Below are 23,173 nucleotides of genomic sequence, written 5' to 3'. Positions count from 1 at the left end.
GGGAAGTTAACAGAGCAGGACAATGTGGATGATTTCCTAACAGCATTTGAAAGGGTGGCCGTGGCGGCTAATTGGCCTCACGAGCAGTGGGCCGTGCGGTTAGTCCCTTCCCTATCAGGGGAGGCCCTGGCCGCATTTCGGGACTTGTCTCCTGACGATGCTGCCCACTATGGAAGATTAAAAGAAGCCATTAAGGACAGATATGGGCTTAGTACCCAGGCGTATAGGAGGAAATTTCGGGCCACTAATGGGAAATGGGGGAAACCCCTAAAGCCGTGGCCAATAGACTAATGGACTTATTAAAAAGATGGTTAGAGCCTGACCACCACACCATCGCGGAGATTCTCCAAGAATTGGTGGTGGAGCAATTCCTCCAGGGCCTGCCCGGAGAAATAGAGCAGAATTGGTAAAAAGGGGCTGTAAGACAGTTGAGGGAGTGACTGCTGGGTTGGAGTGGTATCTGGAAGCCCAACATTGGGGAGGAACCGAGAGGGAGGGGGGAAAGCCCCGACCCCAGGGGGTGGGGGTTCCAAAAGTTACTCCTCCAAGTTGGGGCAAAAGGAAGGGAAGCCGGACGCCACTTGGCTGGGGAAAAAGCAAGGGGGCTCCCTGGCGAGGAAAGAGGGCAGTCTCTTATGGAGTAAAGCAGTGTTATAAATGTGGGAGAACGGGGCATTTCAGGAAGGATTGCCCGGGTCGGGAGGGGTGGACCTCACAGGTTGAAAGGGGGTTTAAACCCCGGTATACGGCCCCTTTAGAGGTAGAAGGTTTACCGGTAGTAGCCATGTTGGACTCTGGGGCAGACCAGTCCATGATCTCCCGGCGGTTATGGGACCGAATAAGAGAGAGGAGGAATAGAGGGAGGGATACCTATGAGGGAGCAGTAGCGATACAGTGTATACACGGGGCCCGTACACGGTACACCCTACATAGAGTAAACCTAAAAGGGCCCACAGGGGAGATAGAGATTGCTGTGGCCGTTCTTCCCCGGTTACCCCAGGAGATGATTCTGGGAAGGGATTGGCCCCCCTTTTCCGAATGTATTAGAGAGAAAAGAGTATGGGTAACTACTCGTGCCCAGGCTCTTCGAGACCCAGAGGTTCCGGAAGAGGGAATAGGAGGCATCTTTCCTTTCCAGGGCGAGGTCTTAGGGGAGCCGGGGAAAGAGAGAAAAGCGAAGGCTTTGAAAAAAAAGGAGAGAAGGGGTAGACGGGAGGCCTGGGAGCAGCTGAAAGCGGAAAGCTATCTACCTGTGGCCCCAAAAGAACTTAGGGAACAGTTTCCTCAATTTCATAGGGAGCAGGCCAATGATCCGACGTTAGAATATGCCTGGGAAAGAGCCCGCCAGGGGGAAGACCAAGGGGCTCCAGGGTTCCTGATAGAAGGGGACATACTCTATCGGCGTGTGCCGAACTGGGAGAACACAGAAGGAGGGAGGCAGCTAGTAGTTCCCCAGGCTTTCCGCCCTCTGGTAATAAGGCTAGCGCATGATCACCCGTTAGGGGGACATAAGGGCACCCAGGCCACCTTGACGCAGATATTGGCGCGATTTTACTGGCCGGGAGTATATAGAGAGGTGGAGAAGTATTGTAAGTCATGCCCCAACTGTCAGAAGGTGGCCGACCGATTCCCTCCCAAAGCCCCTTAAGTCCTCTTCCTAGGGTGGACCAACCAGGGAAAAAAGATAGCAATGGACATTATTGGTCCCGTAACGAAATCCAAAAGGGGTTTCTTGTATGTGTTGGTGATAATGGATATGGCCACTAGATATCCCTGGGCCGTGCCCTTAAGAGGCATATCCGCACAGGGTATTGCCCGGGAGCTAATAAAAATTTTCTGTGAGGTGGGGTTTCCCCGAGAGGTTCTGACAGATAGGGGGTCCAACTTTATGTCCAGTACCCTAAAGCAAGTGTGGGAGGCTTTTGGAATACAACATGTCCGTACGGCGGCCTACCATCCGCAAACTAATGGGATGGTAGAACGTTTTAATAAAACCTTAAAGGGCATGTTAAAAAGAGCTTTAGGGGAAGATAGGACAGGTTGGGACCAACTGCTGCCTTTTGTGTTATATGCTTACCGAGAAAAGGTACACGACTCCTTAGGAGTGTCACCTTTTGAACTAATGTTTGGCAGGAGGCCCCGGGGCATTTTGGACATACTGCAAGAACAGTGGGTAACCCCGGAAGCCACTGATCAATCAGACGTCGAATACTTGCAGGATCTGAGGGCCAGACTAGGTAGGATACAGGAATATTCCCAGGAGAGGCTAGAAGAGAGCCAAACGCTACAAAAAGAATATTATGATAAAGGTACGAGAGAAAGGGAGTTTCAATCCGGAGATAGGGTTCTCATCCTAATCTCAGAGGACCCGCATAAGTTTGCCTCCAGGTGGAAGGGACCCTGGGTGGTGAAGAAGCGACTAGGACCCCTCACGTATGAGGTGGAGAACGAGAAAGGAAGGGTCCAAACCTTCCATGTAAACCTTATAAAACCCTGGATAGCGAGAGTAGGCTTTCAGGCTAGGGTGGAAGAGAAGGAGGAAGAGGAGTTGGGGCCCCAAATAAGGGATATCTTCAAACCCGGGGAGCCCGGGGTTAATCCCCGTTTGACACTGTTACAAAAAAAGGAGCTAGGAAGCCTACTGAGAAGATTTAAGGATGTCCTGACAGCTTGCCCAGGGAATACCCGGCTAGTGCAGCATGACATAATAACGGAGAGGGGAAAGATAGTTAGGCAAAAGCCCTACAGGCTTTCCCCCGTGAAAAGGCAAGAGGTGATAAAACAGGTGCAGGAAATGTTAAACTTTGGGGTGATTGAAGAATCAAATAGCCCCTGGTCCAGCCCCGTGGTGCTAGTACCCAAACCCGAGGGGGAGTGGAGGTTCTGTATAGATTTCCGCCAGCTGAATACCCTGTCGCAGGGCAGATGCCTATCCTATGCCCTATATTGAAGAGCTGGTGGATAGGTTAGGGGCCGCCCAATATCTCACTACCCTGGACTTAACAAAAGGGTATTGGCAAATTCCACTTACTCCCGGGGGCGCGGGCAAAGACAGCTTTTAGCACACCAATGGGCCTGTACCAGTTCAAAAGGTTGCCTTTCGGCCTTAATTCAGCAGCTGCGAGTTGCCAGAGATTATTAGACCGGGTGCTTAGACCCCATCAGGCATACGCAGCAGCCTATATGGATGATGTGGTCATACATAGCGGGGAATGGGATACTCATTTGACCCAGGTAGGGGCGGTTCTACAGGCTTTTAGGGCGGCAGGACTCACCCTGAACCCAAAAAAGTGTTATTTTGCACAATACAGGGTGAAGTATTTGGGCTACAATGTGGGCCGAGGGGAGGTACGACCATTGTTAAATAAGGTTAAAAGCATACAGGAGTTTCCCCGGCCGAGCACCAAAAAGCAATTGCGTAGATTCCTGGGGATGGTAGGGTATTACCGCCGTTTCATCCCTCAATTTTCCACTATTGCCACCCCCTTAACGGACATGCTAAGAGGGAAGAACCCTGATCCCTTAAGGTGGGGGGAAGAGGAGAGGACGGTTTTTGCACAGATGCAGAAGGCCCTGTGTCAAGAGCCAGTCTTGAAGGCAGTGGATTTCGGGAAACCCTTTATCCTGCAAACAGATGCTTCGGGAAGGGGGTTGGGGGCTGTACTATCCCAGGAGCATAACAGGGAAGAGCATCCAGTCCTGTATTTGAGCCGGAAGCTATTACCCCATGAAGAACATTACTCCACTATAGAGAAGGAGTGTCTAGCCATACGGTGGGCAGTACAGGAATGTAATGTCTATTTGGAGGGGAGAAAATTTAAACTAGTAACGGACCATGCTCCATTGAAATGGCTGAGCATGATGAAAAATAATAATGGTAGATTAATGAGATGGTATCTAGCTTTACAGCCATTCCAATATGAGGTGGAGCATCGTCCCGGGAGGTGTTTGGGTAATGTGGACGCCCTATCGCGGGTAGAGGAAGGAAAAGGGGACAATGAGAGAAAAGGGAGAGAGACGAGTTTAAGGGGGGGGGGGGGGGTATGTAAAGAATATGTGGAGAATAGTAGAGAGCAGGAAGAAAAGGGGGGAGAACGACCCTGCAAACCCCAAAAAGCCCCAGAGGAGTCTCGCCCTTACAGGCAGATTTTCCCCAGGAGAAGACTTCAAATTAGAAACTACAACTCCCAGCATCCACCTTGGGTACAAGGGAGACAAACCAGGGCGTACTCCCATGAGGCGCCAGAAGGGGGCTGCCAGGGAAGGAGAAATACTAATTCTACAACCTGGGGGAGGGGGAGGTGGAACAGGTGGGAAAAGGTTAATGAGGAAAAGGAGGAGCAGCTAGGAGAAAAAGGGTGGGGCGAAGAGAGCATGGACTGGGCTCCTGAGAAGGAGGAGAGGGAAGGGGGGCCTTGGGAGATGGAGGTAACCGCCCAGGAGCAGGCCCTGGAGGAGCCCATGGACATTTCTGCCCTGGCCCAGAGGAGCGCATAGAAGTAAGAAGGGCCCTGGAAAAGAAAGGATCCGGGCCAAAGAAAGAGGGGTCAAGGGCGGGAGGAGGTCAGGTGAGAAAGAGAGACTGACCAAGAGGGAGGGACCCCAGGCTTTGAGTCCACACTTGGCTACATGAACTGTGGATTTAAAAGCCAAGTTATATTGAACCGTTTTGAGAGCTTGGCTACATGAACTGTGGATTTAAAAGCCAAGTTATATTGAACTGTTTTGAGAGCTTGGCTACATGAACTGTGGATTTAAAATCCAAGTTATATTGAACTGTTTTGAGAGCTTGGCTACATGAACTGTGGATTTAAAATCCAAGTTATATTGAACTGTTTTGAGAGCTTGGCTACATGAACTGTGGATTTAAAAGCCAAGTTATATTGAACTGTTTTGAGAGCTTGGCTACATGAACTGTGGATTTAAAAGCCAAGTTATATTGAACTGTTTTGAGAGCTTGGCTACATGAACTGTGGATTTAAAGGCCAAGTTATATTGAACTGTTTTGAGAGCTTGGCTATATGAACTGTGGATTTAAAAGCCAAGTTATATTGAACCGTTTTGAGAGCTTGGCTACATGAACTGTGGATTTAAAAGCCAAGTTATATTGAACCGTTTTGAGAGCTTGGCTACATGAACTGTGGATTTAAAAGCCAAGTTATATTGAACCGTTTTGAGAGCTTGGCTACATGAACTGTGGATTTAAAAGCCAAGTTATATTGAACTGTTTTGAGAGCTGGGCTACATGAACTGTGGATTTAAAAGCCAAGTTATATTGAACTGTTTTGAGAGCTGGGCTACATGAACTGTGGATTTAAAAGCCAAAGTATATTGAACTGTTTTGAGAGCTTGGTTACAGGAACTGTGGATTTAAAGCCAAGTTATATGGAGCTGTTTTGGGCCAGCCGTACTTGCCGGAACTAGGCTTAGGGGAACCCGGCTGTAGGGGGGGCAGTGTTCTGATAAACCTGACCGGCCCGAAAAGGGTTTCTTGACGGGTCTGCTGCTTCTCCCAAGACTAAGGGGGAAGAGGGGAATCAGCGGCGGAAGCCCGGGCTGTGTTCTACCAAGCTGAAGGATAAAAATAAAAGGAAAAAGTTATTGTTTGATCCTGTGGTTTTCCTGTTTTTTTCTGGAGAAGAAGTGTATGATAGAGGAGGCTGAGAAAGGCGAATAGTCCCAGAGGCGGAGAGACGCTCAGCACCTTTACAATATGTAATTTGGAAGAAAGGCGAGAGAGGGGATACGATAGAGATGTTTAAATTAGAGAATTGCATGGGGACAGATCTCTTAACCATCCCTACCCATCCCCACTGGAATCTTACCCATCCCCGCAAGAATTTAACCTGTCCCCACCCATTCCCTCAAGAATTTAACGGTACATTTTAAAAAATTCCGGTCCGCTCTCTCAGTCTCTCTCTGGGTTAGAGCTGCAGCACTGCAGGCAAGGAAGAAACAGAAGTTGGAACTTGGAACACTCTGGTGCGCACATGTAAGACTTGTCTCTGATTCACTGGCACTATGTGCTGAGAGGTCGCCACATGCACATGCCAGACGGTCAGGTGACATCTGATGCTTGTACCTGTGTCAGAGATGGTCTGCACATCAGCCTGGAAGCAGAGAGGATTAATAGTGACAGCAGATAAAAACCTGAACAGTTCAGTCTGCCCAATAGTCACACTCATTATCAATTCATAATTAAATCAACAATGACTGTCCTATTCTTTTTTTTTTTTTTATATATAATTTAAATTTTCCAATATATCACCACATAAAGTGAATATGCAATCGGCATTATTTAACATTAGGAAACAAAAATGATAAGTATATATCTTTACAGCCCATTTGTCCACAAGTTAAAGAAATTTGATTCCAAGATTAAGGAAATTAAAAAAGAAAAAAAAGATACAAAAATTAATAATCAATAGATGCTTCCTCTGGTTCAGACCCCAGCCTGCTAAATTAGGGAAGGTTTACTATATTCACATCAACTCTTGCATCAATAAACTCTTTCAACTGTTTTGGATCTACAAATTGAAAATGTTTACCCTCAAGCACCACATTACAAAAACAAGGAAATCGCAAAACAAAATTTGCTCCCAATGCCACCACCCTGGGGCGAAGTTCCAAAAAAGCCCTTCGTCTCATCTGTGTAGGTTGTGAGAGATCTGGAAAGATACGGACCTTTGAGCCCAAAAACAGATTTTCTAAGTGTCTCAACGAAAGCCGTAGTACGGCATCCCTATCAGGCTCCAACGCGAAAGTGGCAAGCAGAGTTAACCTCTGAGTAACTATTTCTAATGAGCTTTCTAGGAATGAGGTAAGATTCATTCCCTCCCCTATTACGGGGGGATTTCCCACCACCACTCCAGTATTCCCGATGTAATAAGCCCATGTAATGGGAGGGAGTGAGTCCTTATCCATTCCCAGGATGTCCACCAAATATTTTTTAACCATCTCCAAAGGAGAAATTAATGGCGATTTGGGAAAATTAAGAAACCTAAGGTTAAGCCTTTTAGTCTGATTTTCAAGGTATTCGTTTATGTAGGAAATTATTGTCTTTAACCAAAGCTGTTTCTATAGATCCCATTTCTTGAATTTTGATATCCACACGTTCCAATTTCTGGGTTTGCTGTGCAGTCACTTGTGCTTGAAGCAGGGCAGCCTCAGAAAGAACTTCAATATCAGAAGAATTCTGCTTTAAAGTAGTTTGCATAGAGGTTTGGATATTGTAAACCATATCCCATAGTGACTCCAGCGTCACAATTGCTGGTCTAATCACTCCACTAGCCACAGGAGGAGATTGAGGTAGACTATCAGCCCGAGCTAACTTGGAAACAATAGCTTGAGGCAATACCTTTGAAGCCTGTTGTAGTAATGTTTCCCGAAGTTGAGAATCTATCTCCGTTGCTGCAGTCACACCCTCAGGACCAGCTGAGCCACTTCGGTGTCTGTCTCTGTTTGAACAGCCAGCAACTCTCTTCCAGGCTGGGGAGGTGCAATTCGCTCCACAGGGCTCAAGGAAGCCCCGTTTCCACTCTCAATCGACTCCGAAGGGCTGAGAGCTGCAGTGGGGGTCGAAGTTCCCTGAGGACCCGGTTGCTGCCTTGGAAATTGCAGGGTTGTTTGTTTCATCGTCGAGGAGGTCACAGGAACCGAGGGAAATTCCTTTACCTTCCCCCTCCGCTTCCCCATGGTTAACGAGGCTACAGAGGCACCGAGAGAAACTCACAAACACAGCAGCCTCCAGGAGCAAACACAGGTGCGTCTATTCACAGCGCCATCTTGGAATCAGCTCCATGATCGACTGGAGTTGTCAAAGCCCACTCCAGCCTACTTGTCTTCTCATTTGTGGGGAAAAGACCGTAAAAGTCTGTCCAGCACTGTCCTCATGTTCCAGCCACTAAGATTGCTGTCTAAGCCCTTTCCAGCCCATGCTTAATCAGATTGCCATATATGAGACACAGACAAGTCTGCCCGGTATCGGCCCTAGTTCATCACAGCCGGAGTCACCATCTAAGCTTCACTTGACACATCCACATACATGCAGCCATTTAAGTTTAGTTTTTTGTTTATAACTTCCATTTTCTAATTAGAGATCCTCTGTGTTCATCCCATGCCTTTTTGAATTCAGTCACCATTTGTGTCTCTACCAGCTCCTTAATGGAGACTTTCCACATCTATGCTGTTAAAGCAAGGAGGAGGAGGAGACAGCATTCAAAGAACTTGGTACTAGGTAAGTGAGAGGCTGGTGCAAGTGCAGCATACACTTCCACGGGAACCCCGCAGGAACGGCTTCCGTCCTTGCGGGAACCCCGCAGGAACGGCTTCTGTTGGCTTCCATCCTCGTGGGAACCCCACAGGTTCTGCGGGATTCTCACAGACCCCTTTCCCGTGCAAGTCTCTAGTTTAAATACCTATGGCATTAATGTACAGGAGGCGAGCCTCTTTAAAATGAAGGAAAACTCTGGAATGAGAAGGCATATGATGAATTTAAGAGGTTACAGGCTCTGGAGCAATCTAAGGAAATACTTTTTCACGTAAAGGGTGGTGGATGCATGGAATTGCCTCCCAGTGGAGGTGATAGAGATGAGAACTATGTCTGAATTTAAGACAGAGTGGAATAGGCATGTGGGATCTCTTAGGGAAAGGAGGAGATAGTGGTTGCTGGGGATGGGTAGACTGGATGGGCCATTTGGCTCTTATCTGCTGTCATGTTTCTATGCAATGATGAACACCCCCACCAAAAAAAAAAAAGAAATCCCCTCCTAGGCTATTCATCTTTACCCTCCAATCTGTGTAATCATATCAGCTATTTTTATCCATTCCTCTTACATGGGATCAAAGTGTCCAAGGTGATGGTCTGTTAATTGTTCCCAATCCCAGATCATCCTTTATCATAATATCCAGTCATTCACTGTAGGTCCAATTGATTGTTTCCATTTTGCTGCTAGGCACATTTTCTTAACTCTTGTTTGCCATATATACCCCTTTCCCCCCATTATTACCTAATCCCCCCAAACAAAATTTTGGTTCACAAGGGAATGGGGTACCCCAAGTTTTCTCCATTGTGTTATTACTTTCGAAAACATTTGTAAGTTTTCACAGGCCCACCATATATGGAAAAAGGTTCCCCGATCCTTCTTACACCTCCAGCATAGATCAGAGGCACTAGAGGGAAATATCGCCCTTAATCTATTTGAAGTTCAGTACCATCTAGTAGCTATCTTAGATGCATTTTCTTTAATTAGCACACAGATGGAAGCCTTTTTGACTTCATGAAACACCATTATCTCCATCCCATTCTGAATATTCTTTTTCTTTCTGTTTTGGTGAAAACAATACCAATTACCTTATGAACCAGTGTTTTTATACCTGTCATAACTGAGTAAACACTGTTTCTATGTTGTAATGAACCACTACAAAGGGAGAGCGTGTGTATGACAATATGAATTCCTACTCTGGCAATATATGTGTGTAGATTTTAGTTCACAAAACCCCAGGCTATTTTCAAATGCATGGCACCACATGTGTTTGAAGACTGGCTTGCACAATTAAAAGTATGAATGTATACTTACATAGGCAATAAAATGAGACAGGCCGTGGCCTGACCAATATTTTCCCTACAAAGCAGCAGCAGCAACTACAAAGATTGGAGGCGAAGCTGGAAATTGGATTGCTTGGCCTCTCCAACCAAAAAGGTGTTCTGCTGGCCCTGTAAACTTGTACAATGTTTAAGCCTGGTGTAACGTATGAGCATTAACAACATGCCTACTGTGCACATACAGTACACACATGACACAAATACAACTGCCCCCTTCACCCTTGGTATTCATTCTACTTACTGCAGAAAGATTAAATGTGATCTAGATGAGCCTATTAACCTACAAATCTCATATTACGTAAGTATTAATCAGCATACTTGATACTTTTATCTAAGCATTTTACAGAAAATGTTCTATCATTATATACCACCCACCACTTACCTGTACCCTGGGTTATGTGGTAGAGGAACAGAAAAATCACTCTAGTGGGGATAAATTCTTGTACAACTTTCCAGACTATTTGAACCCACTGATTCTCTTTATACCAAATTTTAGTTGGTCTTTCATGGACAGTATTCAACAGAGAAAATATCTTTTCGTAACTGTAAAACTGGCTGATGCTCCCTCTTAATGCATACTAATGCTGCAGTGTTTAGGTTGCTGAAAATACTGCAAATTCCAAAGACAAATAGCAAATTCAAGAATTCAGGTTGACCAGTGGAAGCTCTCAAGTTGCTTCATAGAAGAATAAGGTACAGGAATACTGTTCTTCCGTGGGACACCGTTGCTCTTTTCGACCCTCTGTTGCTTCTCCATATAAGAATAAGACAGTCACTGGCATTCTCCTGCCCTAATCAGCCTTGCTTCGTAAAGCACAGCAGATAAGAAAAAGTCTAAGTTGAAAAGCAAACAGTTCTTTCAGTACCCTTCATTAGTAAAACTGTGTAAAAATCTGTGTTAGATTGACACCATTTTTTTTTTACTTCCACAGCAATTTTTAAAAAAAAAATTTACTTCACATGTAGTAAAATTATATGAAAACGGTGAAATAAAAATTTGCACTAAAACTTAAGTAAAACATAACATTAAGGGCTTCTTTTATTAAGCCACATTAGCGATTCCTGCCTGGCAAATGAGAGGAAGCCTATAGGAATTGAATAGACTTCCTCTCATTTGCCACGCCAGGCACTGCTGGCATGGCTTAGTAAAAGAGGCCCTAAACTGGCAACAATGCATTAAAATGAAAATAGTTAACTTCAAAGTAAACTCTACTTCCATTTTAACTTCACTGTAAAGTTAAAATGGAAGTAAAGGTAGAAATTAACTGTGCAGGCTTTCCGGTCTATCGACCCCTTGCCTATCAGCTGAGAGGCATAACTTAAAGCAGAAACTAGGGTGGCAGTGGCCGTGATCATAATTGGAGAATATCCACTTACATTTTCTGTGTGTGGTACTTTTGAGGGCTGATTAACAGGATTTTGAGTTTGTGCTCATGCACATACTTAGTGAATCAGACCCATAAGGGAGAAACTGAGACCACTATTATCAGTGTACTGCACTTTCAGTATTCTTAATTATATAATCAGACCATTATAATGCCTTGGAATAAATTTGTGTTCGTTTTCTGGTTCATTCAATTGTGTCACCAAAAGATAGAATACCTCCAGCATCTTGCGAGCATCTTGCAACAGATTCAAACAGTATTTAATCCAGCATCTTGCTATTTCTGCTTGTCTTTGCTGGAGAAGAACCAGGCGCTCTTGTTCTGATTCACCTGACAAATGTATAAGCACAGGGTATTACAGATTAGTATTTTCTTCTCAATTACAATGGGCAAATGTTCAGCAGCAGGATATCAAGTTCTTTGAATATCTGGTTGAAGTTAACTGATCTAGTTACATCAAACTGTGGAATACATCCAGTTAAACTTATCAAGATAACTTATCTGTTCAACATTAGGACAGCTCTTTATGAGATCCAACGTAACTGAAACCAGGTAGCAATGAATATCTGTGCTATCCAGGTGAAGTCCAACTGTGCTTCCTGGCCCACTTTGCCTCTCCTACATTTAAACTGGTTATATATTATTCAAACAAAATATTTAATATTATGTGGAAGCTGGAAATTTCAAAAGGAGATATTAGATCTTATCTTAATTTTTTTTTACCTCTAGTCCCTCTAGAACAGTACAGATACTTGGGTTATGCACTCCCCAGCAGATAGAAACTGAGAAGTTCTGATGTCTGACTATCCCATAACTGTCCTGTGCAGTCTCAGTTTAGTCAATATTTCCTACCTGAACCAGAAAATGATCCCCAATCTTTTCTCCCTTGTATGGTCTCATTGCCACAAGCACCATCAAGGTATATGATGATTATTATATTTTTGAGTGCCGACTCTTGACAAGCAAACAGCAACAGGCCAAGAAAAAAAAACACTCTGAAACAACTAAAGACTCTCTTTAAAGGATGCTTATGTGTAGTATTGCTTCTAGCAGCAACCTGAACTAATTCTTTTGTAAAAACGGAACGGCTAAATAAGGGTGGGTTCTGGACCAGTCTGGAAGGACTAAAGGAAAGAAAATTAGCATTTAAGATCTAATTTCTCCTTCCTTAGCATCCCTCCAGACCAGTCCAGACACTTGGAAAGTACCAAAGCAGTGACCATTAAGGGAGGGCCATACCTAAGCCAACCGACAGGGCCCGTAAACAAAAGGCGACATCCTGTTTCATTTGCACATCTAAATAGCAATGTTTAACAACGGAATGCAAGAACAACCAAATGGCCATGCTATAAATATCCAGTGGCCGAATCAGAGAGCTCTCCGCCCCAGCTGAATGTGCTTTGAATGCCACCGGCACCAGCTGCCCCCTTTACAATGTATGCCAACATGATGGGCTCCTTAATCTATCAGGATATACTTGCCTTAGAAGCTGCCTCTCCACAAAAAATGGTCCACATGCTGGAAGTCCTCTGTCCTATGCAAGGAGCTCTCGCAACATCCAACTGATGCAATAGCTGTTGTTCGCTATTCCCCTTTGCTTCACTCAGAACCAAGCAAGGTAATACACCACCATTACCTTTTCCTTTGAAAAAGCGAGGAAGGGTTCCTTCCAAGACAACACCTGTAACTCTGAAATCGATCTAGCAGAAGCAACAGCCACCAGAAACACTGTTTCCAAGGTGACATCTTTCATCATATATTGTCTTGAGGAGGACTGAAAAAGAGAATGCACCAAGGCCAGCAAAACCAAATTCAAATCCCATGGACAATCCAAACAGCAAGGGTAGCAAAGACGCTTGACTCCTCAAAGAAACCTAACCACATCCAGGTGCGAGCCTAACAGCTTTCCTCCCACACCAGCCCACTACAGCAGTGCTTCCCAAGTTGGTCCTGGAGTATTCTCTTGCCAGTCAGGTTTTCAGGATATCCACAATGAATATGCATGAGTTTAATTAGCATACACTGCCTCCATTGTATGCAAATCTCTTTCATGCATATTCATTTGGGATATCCTGAAAACCTGACTGGCAAGGGGGTACTCCAGGACCGATCTGGGAAGCACTGCCCTAAAGCATACCCAGGCTGCAACCTGCACTCTAAGGGAGGCCAAAGCCAACTCTTTATCTAAACCATCCTGCTGTAAATCTAAAATGTTTTCTATCACAACTTCAGGGAGGGCGCACTTCAATCCTGATACCAAACCTCAAAGACAATCCACACTCGAAACACAGGCTAAGGAGATGGACCTTCTATGGAAACTGAACCAGTTAGAAGTGACTTTACTAGAGTATCCTCTATTGCACAGCTCTCAAGACCAAAACTGTAAGACAAAATGGAGACAAGTCCAGCATTCTCAATGGTCATTGACCAATAGGTGGATCATCAGCGGGAGCCTGAGCGGCATTACCACAGCTAGGCATACCAAGTCTCCATATAAAGGCCAATTTGGCCAATCAATGCCACCAATACCACCAGGCCTCTGTCACCCTCGAATCTGAATTGCTCAGCCCAGCAATGGCCGTGCAGGGAAAACAGAACAAATGGCTGCAAGGCTAGGTTTAGACCAGAGCATTTATCTCTTCTGTGACTGAAGAATCTCAGAATTTTGTGTTGCTCAATGACACTATTAAGTTCATCGCCGGCTGCCCCTTGTGATTTACTATAATTGTTGAAGGCACACTGACCCAAATTCCACTTTCCTGGGTCCAATAGGTTTCTGCTGAGGAAGTCTGCCTCAATGTGTGGAACTGAGAAATTAGCCAGATGAACGTCAAAGGACATCAGGCTTTTCTTCCTCAGCCACCAGCTGACAACTCTTTGCGGACCCCCTAACAATATCCTCACCACTTTTTCTTTGAACAGGGCTTGAAAGGATTCTAGGGTCAAATGACCACAGACCTTGCAACACCTGAACCAGGCAATAGGCATGCCATCCTTTTAGGCTGGTCTACCTAGTTACCACCATCCAAGTTGAAAGCTCCAAACTCATGCCCTGTTCCAGACTGGGCCAATGGAGCTACCACTCTAGGCTCTTTGAAATGGCAGCATCAGCTCCAGATCCTGCGCCCGAGAGGACCACAGAGATTACAGAGCACCCTGCAGGGAATGCATATGCGTCTATGCACACTGGACCACATTCAGTGTTACCACCATCAAACCTGGAGATAATTCCATGCCAGTGGGGCCTGCATACCTAGGATATGGCAGATCTGTCCCTGTAGCTTCAAGATCCAGGCCTCTTGAAGAAAAACATTGCCCAATTGCATGTTGAACTGAACTCCCAGGTAGTCAAGTACCTGTAAAGGCTGCAGGTTGCTCTAGGCCAGAATGACAACCCATCCCAACTACTCTACCACTCAAGCGGTTACCTGTATGCTCTCCTGATGGGACTGCTCGAATCAGCCAGGTACAACTACTGTCATCTTGGGGGCCCTCAATATACTTTAGAATGCAGAAGACATCAGGTCTGTTTCCTGTTTAATGGACCACAGTCAACATGGATTCAGCCAAGAGAAGTCTTGCCTTACCAACTTGCTACATTTTTTGAAGACATGAATAAACATGTGGATAAAGGTGAGTCAGTTGATATGGAGGCTCAGTTTCAAAGCACATAGCCTTACAAAATTATATAGGTTACTAGATAACTTTGTAAGTCTATGTGCTTTAGAAATGAGCACCATAGTGTATTTAGATTTTTAGAAACCTTTTGACAAACTCCCTCATGAGAGATTCCTGAGAAAATTAAAAAGCAATGGGAGAGGAAGCACTGTTCTGCTGTGAATTGAGAGAACTGGTCAAAAGATAGGAAACAAAGTAGGGTTAAATGACCAATTCTCTCAATGGAGGAAGGTGAATAGTGGTGTGCTGCAAAGGTCTGTACTAGGACCAGTGGTTTCTAAGATATTTATAAATGATCTGAAAATGAGAACGATGACTGAGGTGATCAAATTTGGAGATGACACAAAAATACTCAAAGTTGTTAAATAACATGCAGACTGCATAAAATTGCAGGAGGACCTTGGAAGGCTGGAAAACTGAACTCCACATGGCAGATGCAATTTAAATGTAGACAAGTACAAAGGAGTACACATTACAGCAACATGACACTAGGTTCCATGTTAGATGTCACCACTAAGGAAAAGGATTTAAAGGGTCATTAAGTACATAACTATTGCTACACTTGGACAGACCAAAGGTCCATCAAGCCCAGCATCTTGTTTCTAACAATGGCCAATCCAGGTTACAAATACCTGGTAAGATCCCAAAAAAGCTCAATACATTGTATGCTGCTTATCTTAGAAATAAGCAGTGGATTTTCCCCAAGCCAATTTAATAATGGTCTATTGACTTTTCCTTTAGACCCTTTTTAAACCTTTTTAAACCCTGCTAAGCTAACAGTGTATATCACATTCTCCGGCAATGAATTCCAGAGTTTAATTACACGTTGAGTGAAGAAAAAGTTTCTCTGATTCGTATTAAATTTACTACTTTGTAGCTTCATTGCATGCCCCCTAGTCCTAGTATTTTTGGAAAAGAGTAAACAATTCACGTCTACCCATTCCACTCCACTCAATATTTTATAGACCTCTATCATAGCTTCCCTCAGCCGCCTTTTCTCCAAGCTGAAAAGCCCTAGCCGCTTTAGCCTTTCCTCATAGGGAAGTCGTCCCATCCCCGTTATCATTTTCGTCGCCCTTCTCTGCACCTTTTCTAATTCCACTATATCTTTTTTGAGATGTGGCGACCAGAATTGAACACAATATTCGAGGTGCGGTCGCACCATGGAGCGATACAAAGGCATAACAACATCCTCATTCTAGTTTATCGTATCTCCCCTCAGCCGTCTTCTCCAAGCTGAAGAGCCCTAGAGGCTTCAGCCTTTCTTCATAGGGAAGTGGTCCCATCCCCTTTATCATTTTTGTCACCTCTCTCTGTACCTTTTCTAATTCCACTATATCTTTAAGATGCGGCGACCAGAATTGAACACAATATTCGAGGTGCGGTCACACCATGGACCGATACAAAGGCATTATAACATCCTCACTTTTGTTTTCCATTCCTAATAATACCTAACATTCTATTTGCTTTTTTAACCGCCGCAGCACACTGAGCAGAGCAGAGGGTTTTCACGTATCATCAACAACGACACCAAGATCCCTTTCTTGGTCGGTGACTAACGTGGAACCTTGCATTACGTAGCTATAGTTCGGGTTCCTTTTTCCCACATGCATCACTTTGACTTGTCCACATTAAACGTCATCTGTCATTTAGACGCCCAGTCTCGTAAGGTCCTCTTGTAATTTTCACAATCCTCTTGTGATTTAACAACTTTTAACAACTTTGTGTCATCAGCAAATTTAAATTACCTCACTAGTTACTCCCATCTCTAGATCATTTATAAATATGTTAAAAAGCAGCGGTCCCAGCACATACCCTGAGGAACCCCACTATCTACCCTTCTCCATTGAGAATACTGATCATTTAATCCTGTCTGATTTATATCCTTTAGCCAGTTTTTAATCGACAACAGGACACTACCTCCTATCCATGACACTCCAATTTCTTCTGGAGTCTTTCATGAGGTACTCTGTCAAACGCCTTTTGAAAATCTAGATACACAATATCAACCGACTCCCCTTTATCCACATGTTTGATCACCCCTTCAAAGAAATGTAATAGATTGGTGAGACAAGATTTCCCTTCACTAAATCCATGTTGGCTTTGTCTCATTAATCCATGCTTTTGAATATGCTCCGTAATTTTGTTCTTTATAATAGTCTCTACCATTTTGCCCGGCACCGACGTCAGGCTCACCGGTCTATAATTTCCCGGACCCCCTCTGGAACCTTTTTTTAATATCGGCGTTGCATGGGCTACCCTCCAATCTTTCACTACCATGCTCGATTTTAAAAATAAATTACATATTACTTACAATAGTTCCGCCAGTTCATTTTTCAATTCTACCAGTACTCTGGGATGAATACCATCCGGTCCAGAAGATTTGCTACTCTTCAATTTGTCAAATTGCCCCATTACATCTTCTAGGCTAATAGAGATTTCAGTCACTTTCTCCAACTTGTCAGCTTCGAATACCATTTCTGGCACCGGTATCTCTCCCAAATCTTCCTCGGTGAAGACCGAAGCAAAGAATTCATTTAATCTCTCTGCTATGGCTTTGTCTTCCATGATTACCCCTTTTACCCCTCAGTCATCTAGTGGTCCAACTGATTCTTTTGCCGGCTTGCTTTTAATATACCTAAAAAATGTTACTATGTGTTTTTACCTCCAACGTAATCTTTTTTTTTCAAAGTCCCTCTTTGCCTTCCTTATCAGGTTTGCATTTGACTTGACATTCCTTATGCTGTTTCTTATTAATTTCAGTCGTTTTTTTTTTTTGTTACATTTATACTCCGCGCTTTCCCACTCATGGCAGGTTCAATGTGGCAGGCAATGGAGGGTTAAGTGACTTGCCCAGAGTCACAAGGAGCTGCCTGTGCCGGGAATCGAACTCAGTACCTCAGTTCCCCAGGACCAAAGTCCACCACCCTAACCACTAGGCCACTCCTTCTTCCATTTTCTAACAGATTTTCTTTTAGCTCTAATAGCTTCCTTCACCTCACTTTTTAACCATGCCGGCTGTCGTTTGGTCTTCCTCTGTAACGTTTGTGAGCCCTTGGCCCAGAGGTGGCCGTGTGAGAATCACCCAGTCATCTCTGGGTAGACTGAGTCTCCTCAGAACTAAGAGTACTCCAAAGAACCGGACTGGACCACAAGTGGAGATGAACTGAGGCAGTTTTAATAGTAGCAAAGCACAAGGCTAAAAGGGTAGCCAAACAGCACAGAAAGAAAACAAGCAGCCTAACTACACAGTCTAACCTAGCTGGAGCAAGGCGAACATAAAGCATACAATAAGGTACAGTTGAACAGCTTAGCTGTATAGGGAAATCAAACATAAGCAGCTTAGTTGCGTCTCTCAACACTGGCTGTAGTAAAGCGTAACAAAGTAGCAAAGCCCGAGCCGACGCTCTCAGGGTTGGTGAAGTGAAGTAGCAAAAACCAAGCTGGTGCTCCCAGGGCAGGCAATGTAAAAGCTGAAGGCAAAGCTTTACTCCTCAGGACGACCAGGTTTGGAAGCAGACTTCCACTGGAATGCAGAATAAGGTGAAAGCTGTAAGCAAGGCTTCACTCCTCTGGACTACCAGGTTTGAAAGCAGACTTCCACTGGAACACAGCATAAGGAGAAAGCTGTAGGCAAAGCTTCAGACCCCGGCCTCGCAAAGAAACAGAACTAGCAGAGCCCCAGGCAGGCCTGGACTTAATCAAGGATAAATTGCCAGAACACTGAGCACAGTCAGAAGGCAGCTTAAGAAGTGCTGAGTGCTGATGACAATCACCAGCTTGGCCTCCACCACTCTACAGTGACCCCACAGGTCACTGACTGGAACTGCAAGTAATTTTATTAGACACAGACATCGGCAACAACGACCATCACATCCTCCCGCCTTTTTTTATGTTTAACAATTTTTATTGATGACCACACCAACAGTACAAAGCCACCGGAACATGTCAATCTCAAAACATTTGTATATAACTCAGTGGAACATCACTTAAAACAAGTATCAGTACATACAGCCATCAAATTTTGTCATATAACATTGTCCCTCCCTCCCCCCAACCCCTATTCTGTATTTATTTTAATAATAAAAAAAGAAGCTATTGTATTGATATTACAGTCAATTGCAAATATAATCAATAAACATTTACCTGATACAACTCTTCGTCTGTTTTTTCCGTTTTGTTTCTTATCATAATCTAATCTAGAATGTCATCAAAGGTTTCATTAAATGTTCCTTTCCCCCCCTTCCCCCCCCCCACCCCTCCCCCCCTGTACCTATACCATGTAATTCTATATCAACGTTAACCATGTAACATATAAAGCCATTTATCTTCCCCTACCTTCCTCTCACCAATAAGCTGCGAGCTCTGCTTGATAAAGCCTGTACGTATGGTTCCCAGACTTCCCAAAAACGTTGTCTACTTCTAGGACTACTAGTCATAGCACGTGCTTCCATTCGCACCAAGGAATGAAGCGAGCTCCTCCATTGCCAGAAGGAGGGCCCTATGTCTTGTGTCCAGTGTTGTAATATACATTGTTTCCCAACCATTAGTACCTTATAGATAAATATGTTTTCTTTATGTCGTAGTGTTGACCCTCTTCCCCTTAATCCAAGCACTACAGTTTTAGCCTCTAACCAAAGCTTCCTGTGTAGCACGGCCTCACAGTATTCCAGCACTGGACCCCAGAAATCTTGTATGGCTGGACATCCCCAAAACATATGATATAGTGTTGCTCTCTGAAAATGACATTTACTACAATGTGTTTCTTGCAATCTACCTGCATAATAGGCCTGTATGGGAGACATATATGCCCTCAGAACAATTCTAAATTGTATCTCCCTATATCGGGCACTCACCACTTTATGTACTATCTCCTTTAGAGATTGGACTATATCTCCACTGCTGATCTCTACCTTTAAATCCTCAGACCATCGTCTTGCCACTGCTTCGTAACTACGATGCTTGGCTATCAAATTTAACTGTTTATATAGTATGGATACCGTGGTCTGTTCTCTTCCCTGTGGCAAAAACAGATTCACCAGCAGCTCATATATCCCTCTATCACATTTTCCCCTATGTAGTTTCTCAATATAGCTGTGGATCTGGCAGTAATCATACCATATCACATTCTCTACTCCCACCATGCCCTCTAAGGTTTCTCTTGATATAATCTTTCCCGTGTCTTGCATAACATCTGCCACTAGTACCACTCCCTCCTGTGCCCACTTGGCAAATTTCGGGCACGTATTCCCTGGTTCGAATGCTCCATTCCCAACCAGTGGGAGGAGATCCGTACATCGTGGGTTTTTATTAAATCTCCTCAATATGTACTGCCATATACTTCTCATTGGGTGCAATAAAATATGATGTTTCCATTCCTTTGGTATCTTTGTACTCTCAACATGCATCATATAATAAGGGTGATATGGTCTAAACAGTGCACTCTCAATATTCCATTCCGTATGCTCTTCTGTTTCCATAATCCAATCTGCTAAGTGTCTAGCTAGACAAGCCCAATTATACTGTTTAATGTCAGGCAACCCCAATCCTCCCTCAGATCTTTTCCCATAGAGATATTCCAATTTAACTTTAGCCTTTTTCCCACTCCAACAGAATCTAGTCAACATTCCTCGAATCTTCTTTATATCTTTAGTCTGTATGACTAGTGGCAATTGTCTTAATACATACAGCCATTTTGGGAAAAGTATCATTGCAAACAAACCCACTCGCCCGCTTAAAGTTAAGGGCAGTCCCTCCCATATTGCTAATTTATGCCGCGTATATTGCAGTAACTGGTCAATATTCTGTCTATATAAGCTACTCATATCACTTGTCAGTGTTATGCCTAAGTATTTAAATTCCTTGTTCGCCCATCTCAATGGGAACCTACCCTCCCATTTCTCCTTTACCCGAGTTGTTGTGGGCAATCCCTCTGACTTTTGAAAATTCAATTTAAATCCCGAAAAGGCCCCATATTCTTCAAAAACCTCCATCAATACCGGCAGCGATCTCTCCGGTTTAGCTAGGTGAACCAAATGTCATCGGCGAACGCCGATATCTTAAATTCTCTGGTTCCCAGATTTATACCTTCAATCTCAGGGTTACTCATGATGTCTCTAATCAACGGGTCTAGCGTTATAGCAAACAGTAAGGGAGACAGAGGGCATCCCTGTCTGGTACCTCTATTAATTACAAAATTTCGAGAGTACGCTCCGTTAACCAGCACTCTCGCCATAGGATTCTTATATAATATAGATATTGCTTGTGTAAAGTAACCTTCAAATCCGTACGCTCTTAGTGAAGCAAACAAGAACTCCCACTCTACTCGATCAAACGCCTTTTCGGCGTCGAAACTAATCAATAAGGAATCTCCACCCCCTCTGCGCACATTCTCTATTGATGCCAGTATCAGTCTAATATTTTTCCCACTCTGTCTCCCCTGTATAAATCCCACCTGAGGGGTCGCCACTATGCTTGGTAGCACTTTTGCCAATCTTGAGGCCAGAATTTTAGCTAGCAGCTTAGCTTCATAACTAATCAGTGAGATTGGTCTATATGAGTCTGGTATGGTCGGATCTCTCTCAGGTTTTGGGAACACCACAATATCCGCTAATCGCAGAGACCGTGGAAGTTCACCTAATTCGACTGATCTATTAAAGAACTTTGTTAAAGGGCCTCCTATATCCTGCATTAGAATTTTATAGAATTCAGCCCTATAGCCATCTGGTCCCGCCGCTTTATGCAAGGCACTGGCTTTAATTTCTTTGAGGACCTCCTCCGTCTCAATCGGTTTATTTAGCTCCCTCTGCTGTTGTTCTGAGATCTTCGTCTTGTTAATATTTTCTAAATATATATCAGGGTCTAGATCATCGTCATCATTTTTGGCATATAGCCTAGCGTAATAATCTTTAAATACATCTCTTATCTCTGTGTCATTATGCACTAGGTTCCCCCTCTGTGTCTTGATCCCCAACACTCTCCTCTGCCCCTTCATCTTCCTCACCAGCCCTGCCATGAGTTTCCCGGGTTTATTCCCAAATCTATGCAATTGATATTTATAATATTCAACAGATTTACTGACTCGCTGATGTATCAGTTCATTTAAATTTACCTGAGTAGCTAATAGTTGCTCTCGGATATGATTTGCTACCCCTTGTCCGTATGCCCTCCTCAATTGCACCAACTGCTCCCCCAATCTAATGATCTCTCGATCTCTCTGTTTTTTCTTTCTGACACTGTATGCTATGATCTCACCTCTTAACACAGCTTTCCCAGCCTCCCAGAACAGTATTGGTGTATCCATATGTGACTCATTATTTAGTTCATATTCTTCCCACTTTCTCCTAATAAATTGCCTAAAATCCTGATCATAATACAGATCTAAGGGGAATATCCATCTGAACTCTCTGCTTTGTGAATTCAGATCTTTAAACTCAATCGATATTGCCGCATGATCCGAAATTATCGTGGGATCTATTGCTGCCTCTAAGATGTCTGCAAAGCTGTCTTCATCTATCAGTATGTAGTCTATTCGCGATTGCGTGTGGTGAGCTCTAGAATAGTGCGTAAAATCTTTAGTAGTAGGGTTAAGAACCCGCCACACATCAACCACTCCCACAGCCCCACATATCAAATTGATACCTTTATCTATCCCTCCCATCGCACCTGCTATATGATGTGATTTATCTATTTTGGGATCAGCTACTACATTGAAATCACCCCCAATTATCTTCTTCGTCACATTAAATTGCTGTATCTTGCTTATGAGAGAATGGAAGAATTTCTTACTGTACACATTAGGGGCATATATGTTGCTAATGAGGTAGGTAGTGTTATTCCCCTTGACCTGTGCCAGAATATATCTCCCTTCGGCATCAATACATGTCTGCCCCACCTCAACCTGGAGTGATTTATGAAACAAAATCACTACCCCAGCCTTCTTTCCCACCGCTGGGGTCTCCAGTACTGTTCCCACCCACCAGGTTTTAAGCTTAAGGTGCTCCTGAGACGACAGATGTGTCTCCTGGAGAAGTGCTATATCCGCTCTTTTCTTTTTAAGACTATGTAATATTTTCTTTCTCTTAATGGGAGATGAGATACCCCCCACATTCCAAGAGTATATCCTTAATCCCATCAGTCTCCTAAGTCTCGCTTATGCATCCGCCACTGTTCCACATTCACATAAGAGCAGTCGTGGTGTCCCAGCAGCACCACTCCCGCTGTTTGTACAAGCAGCCACTCCTCATTCAACTCACTCATATTTCTCTTCTGACTCCATATGTCTAATTGAGGTTCTGTTAACCTAATTTTATGTATCCCCCTATCTCTCCTCCCCCCCCCCTCTCTCCCCCCCAGCTCCCATCCTTCAAAGCCTCCCTCCCTCCCTCCTGTTCCAAGAACTAGTCACTTATTAACCCCTACACTCACCCTGCCGTGATTATTAACCCCTCTAACTCTTCCCAGTCTTAACCACCAACTTATTCACAAATTTACATATCACTTTTCG

General features: G+C 44.1%; 1 protein-coding gene across 1 annotated transcript in view; it reads right to left on the bottom strand.

Moving 5' to 3' along the window:
- Window positions 1-311: 311 nt before the first annotated feature.
- The window catches only part of LOC115471294 (KIF1-binding protein-like), an 85,073-nt gene continuing 62,211 nt past the window's right edge, over window positions 312-23,173 (bottom strand). The window contains exons 6-8 of the mRNA XM_030204995.1: window positions 11,207-11,319; window positions 6,021-6,110; window positions 312-380 (exon numbers count right to left, since the gene is read on the bottom strand). Coding sequence (XP_030060855.1) covers window positions 312-380; window positions 6,021-6,110; window positions 11,207-11,319 — 272 coding nt within the window. The remainder of the gene's footprint in view (window positions 381-6,020; window positions 6,111-11,206; window positions 11,320-23,173) is intronic.

This window comes from Microcaecilia unicolor, chromosome 5 (assembly GCF_901765095.1).
Source record: "Microcaecilia unicolor chromosome 5, aMicUni1.1, whole genome shotgun sequence".
Taxonomy (NCBI): domain Eukaryota; kingdom Metazoa; phylum Chordata; class Amphibia; order Gymnophiona; family Siphonopidae; genus Microcaecilia; species Microcaecilia unicolor.
This window is presented reverse-complemented; position numbering and strand designations above follow the sequence as displayed.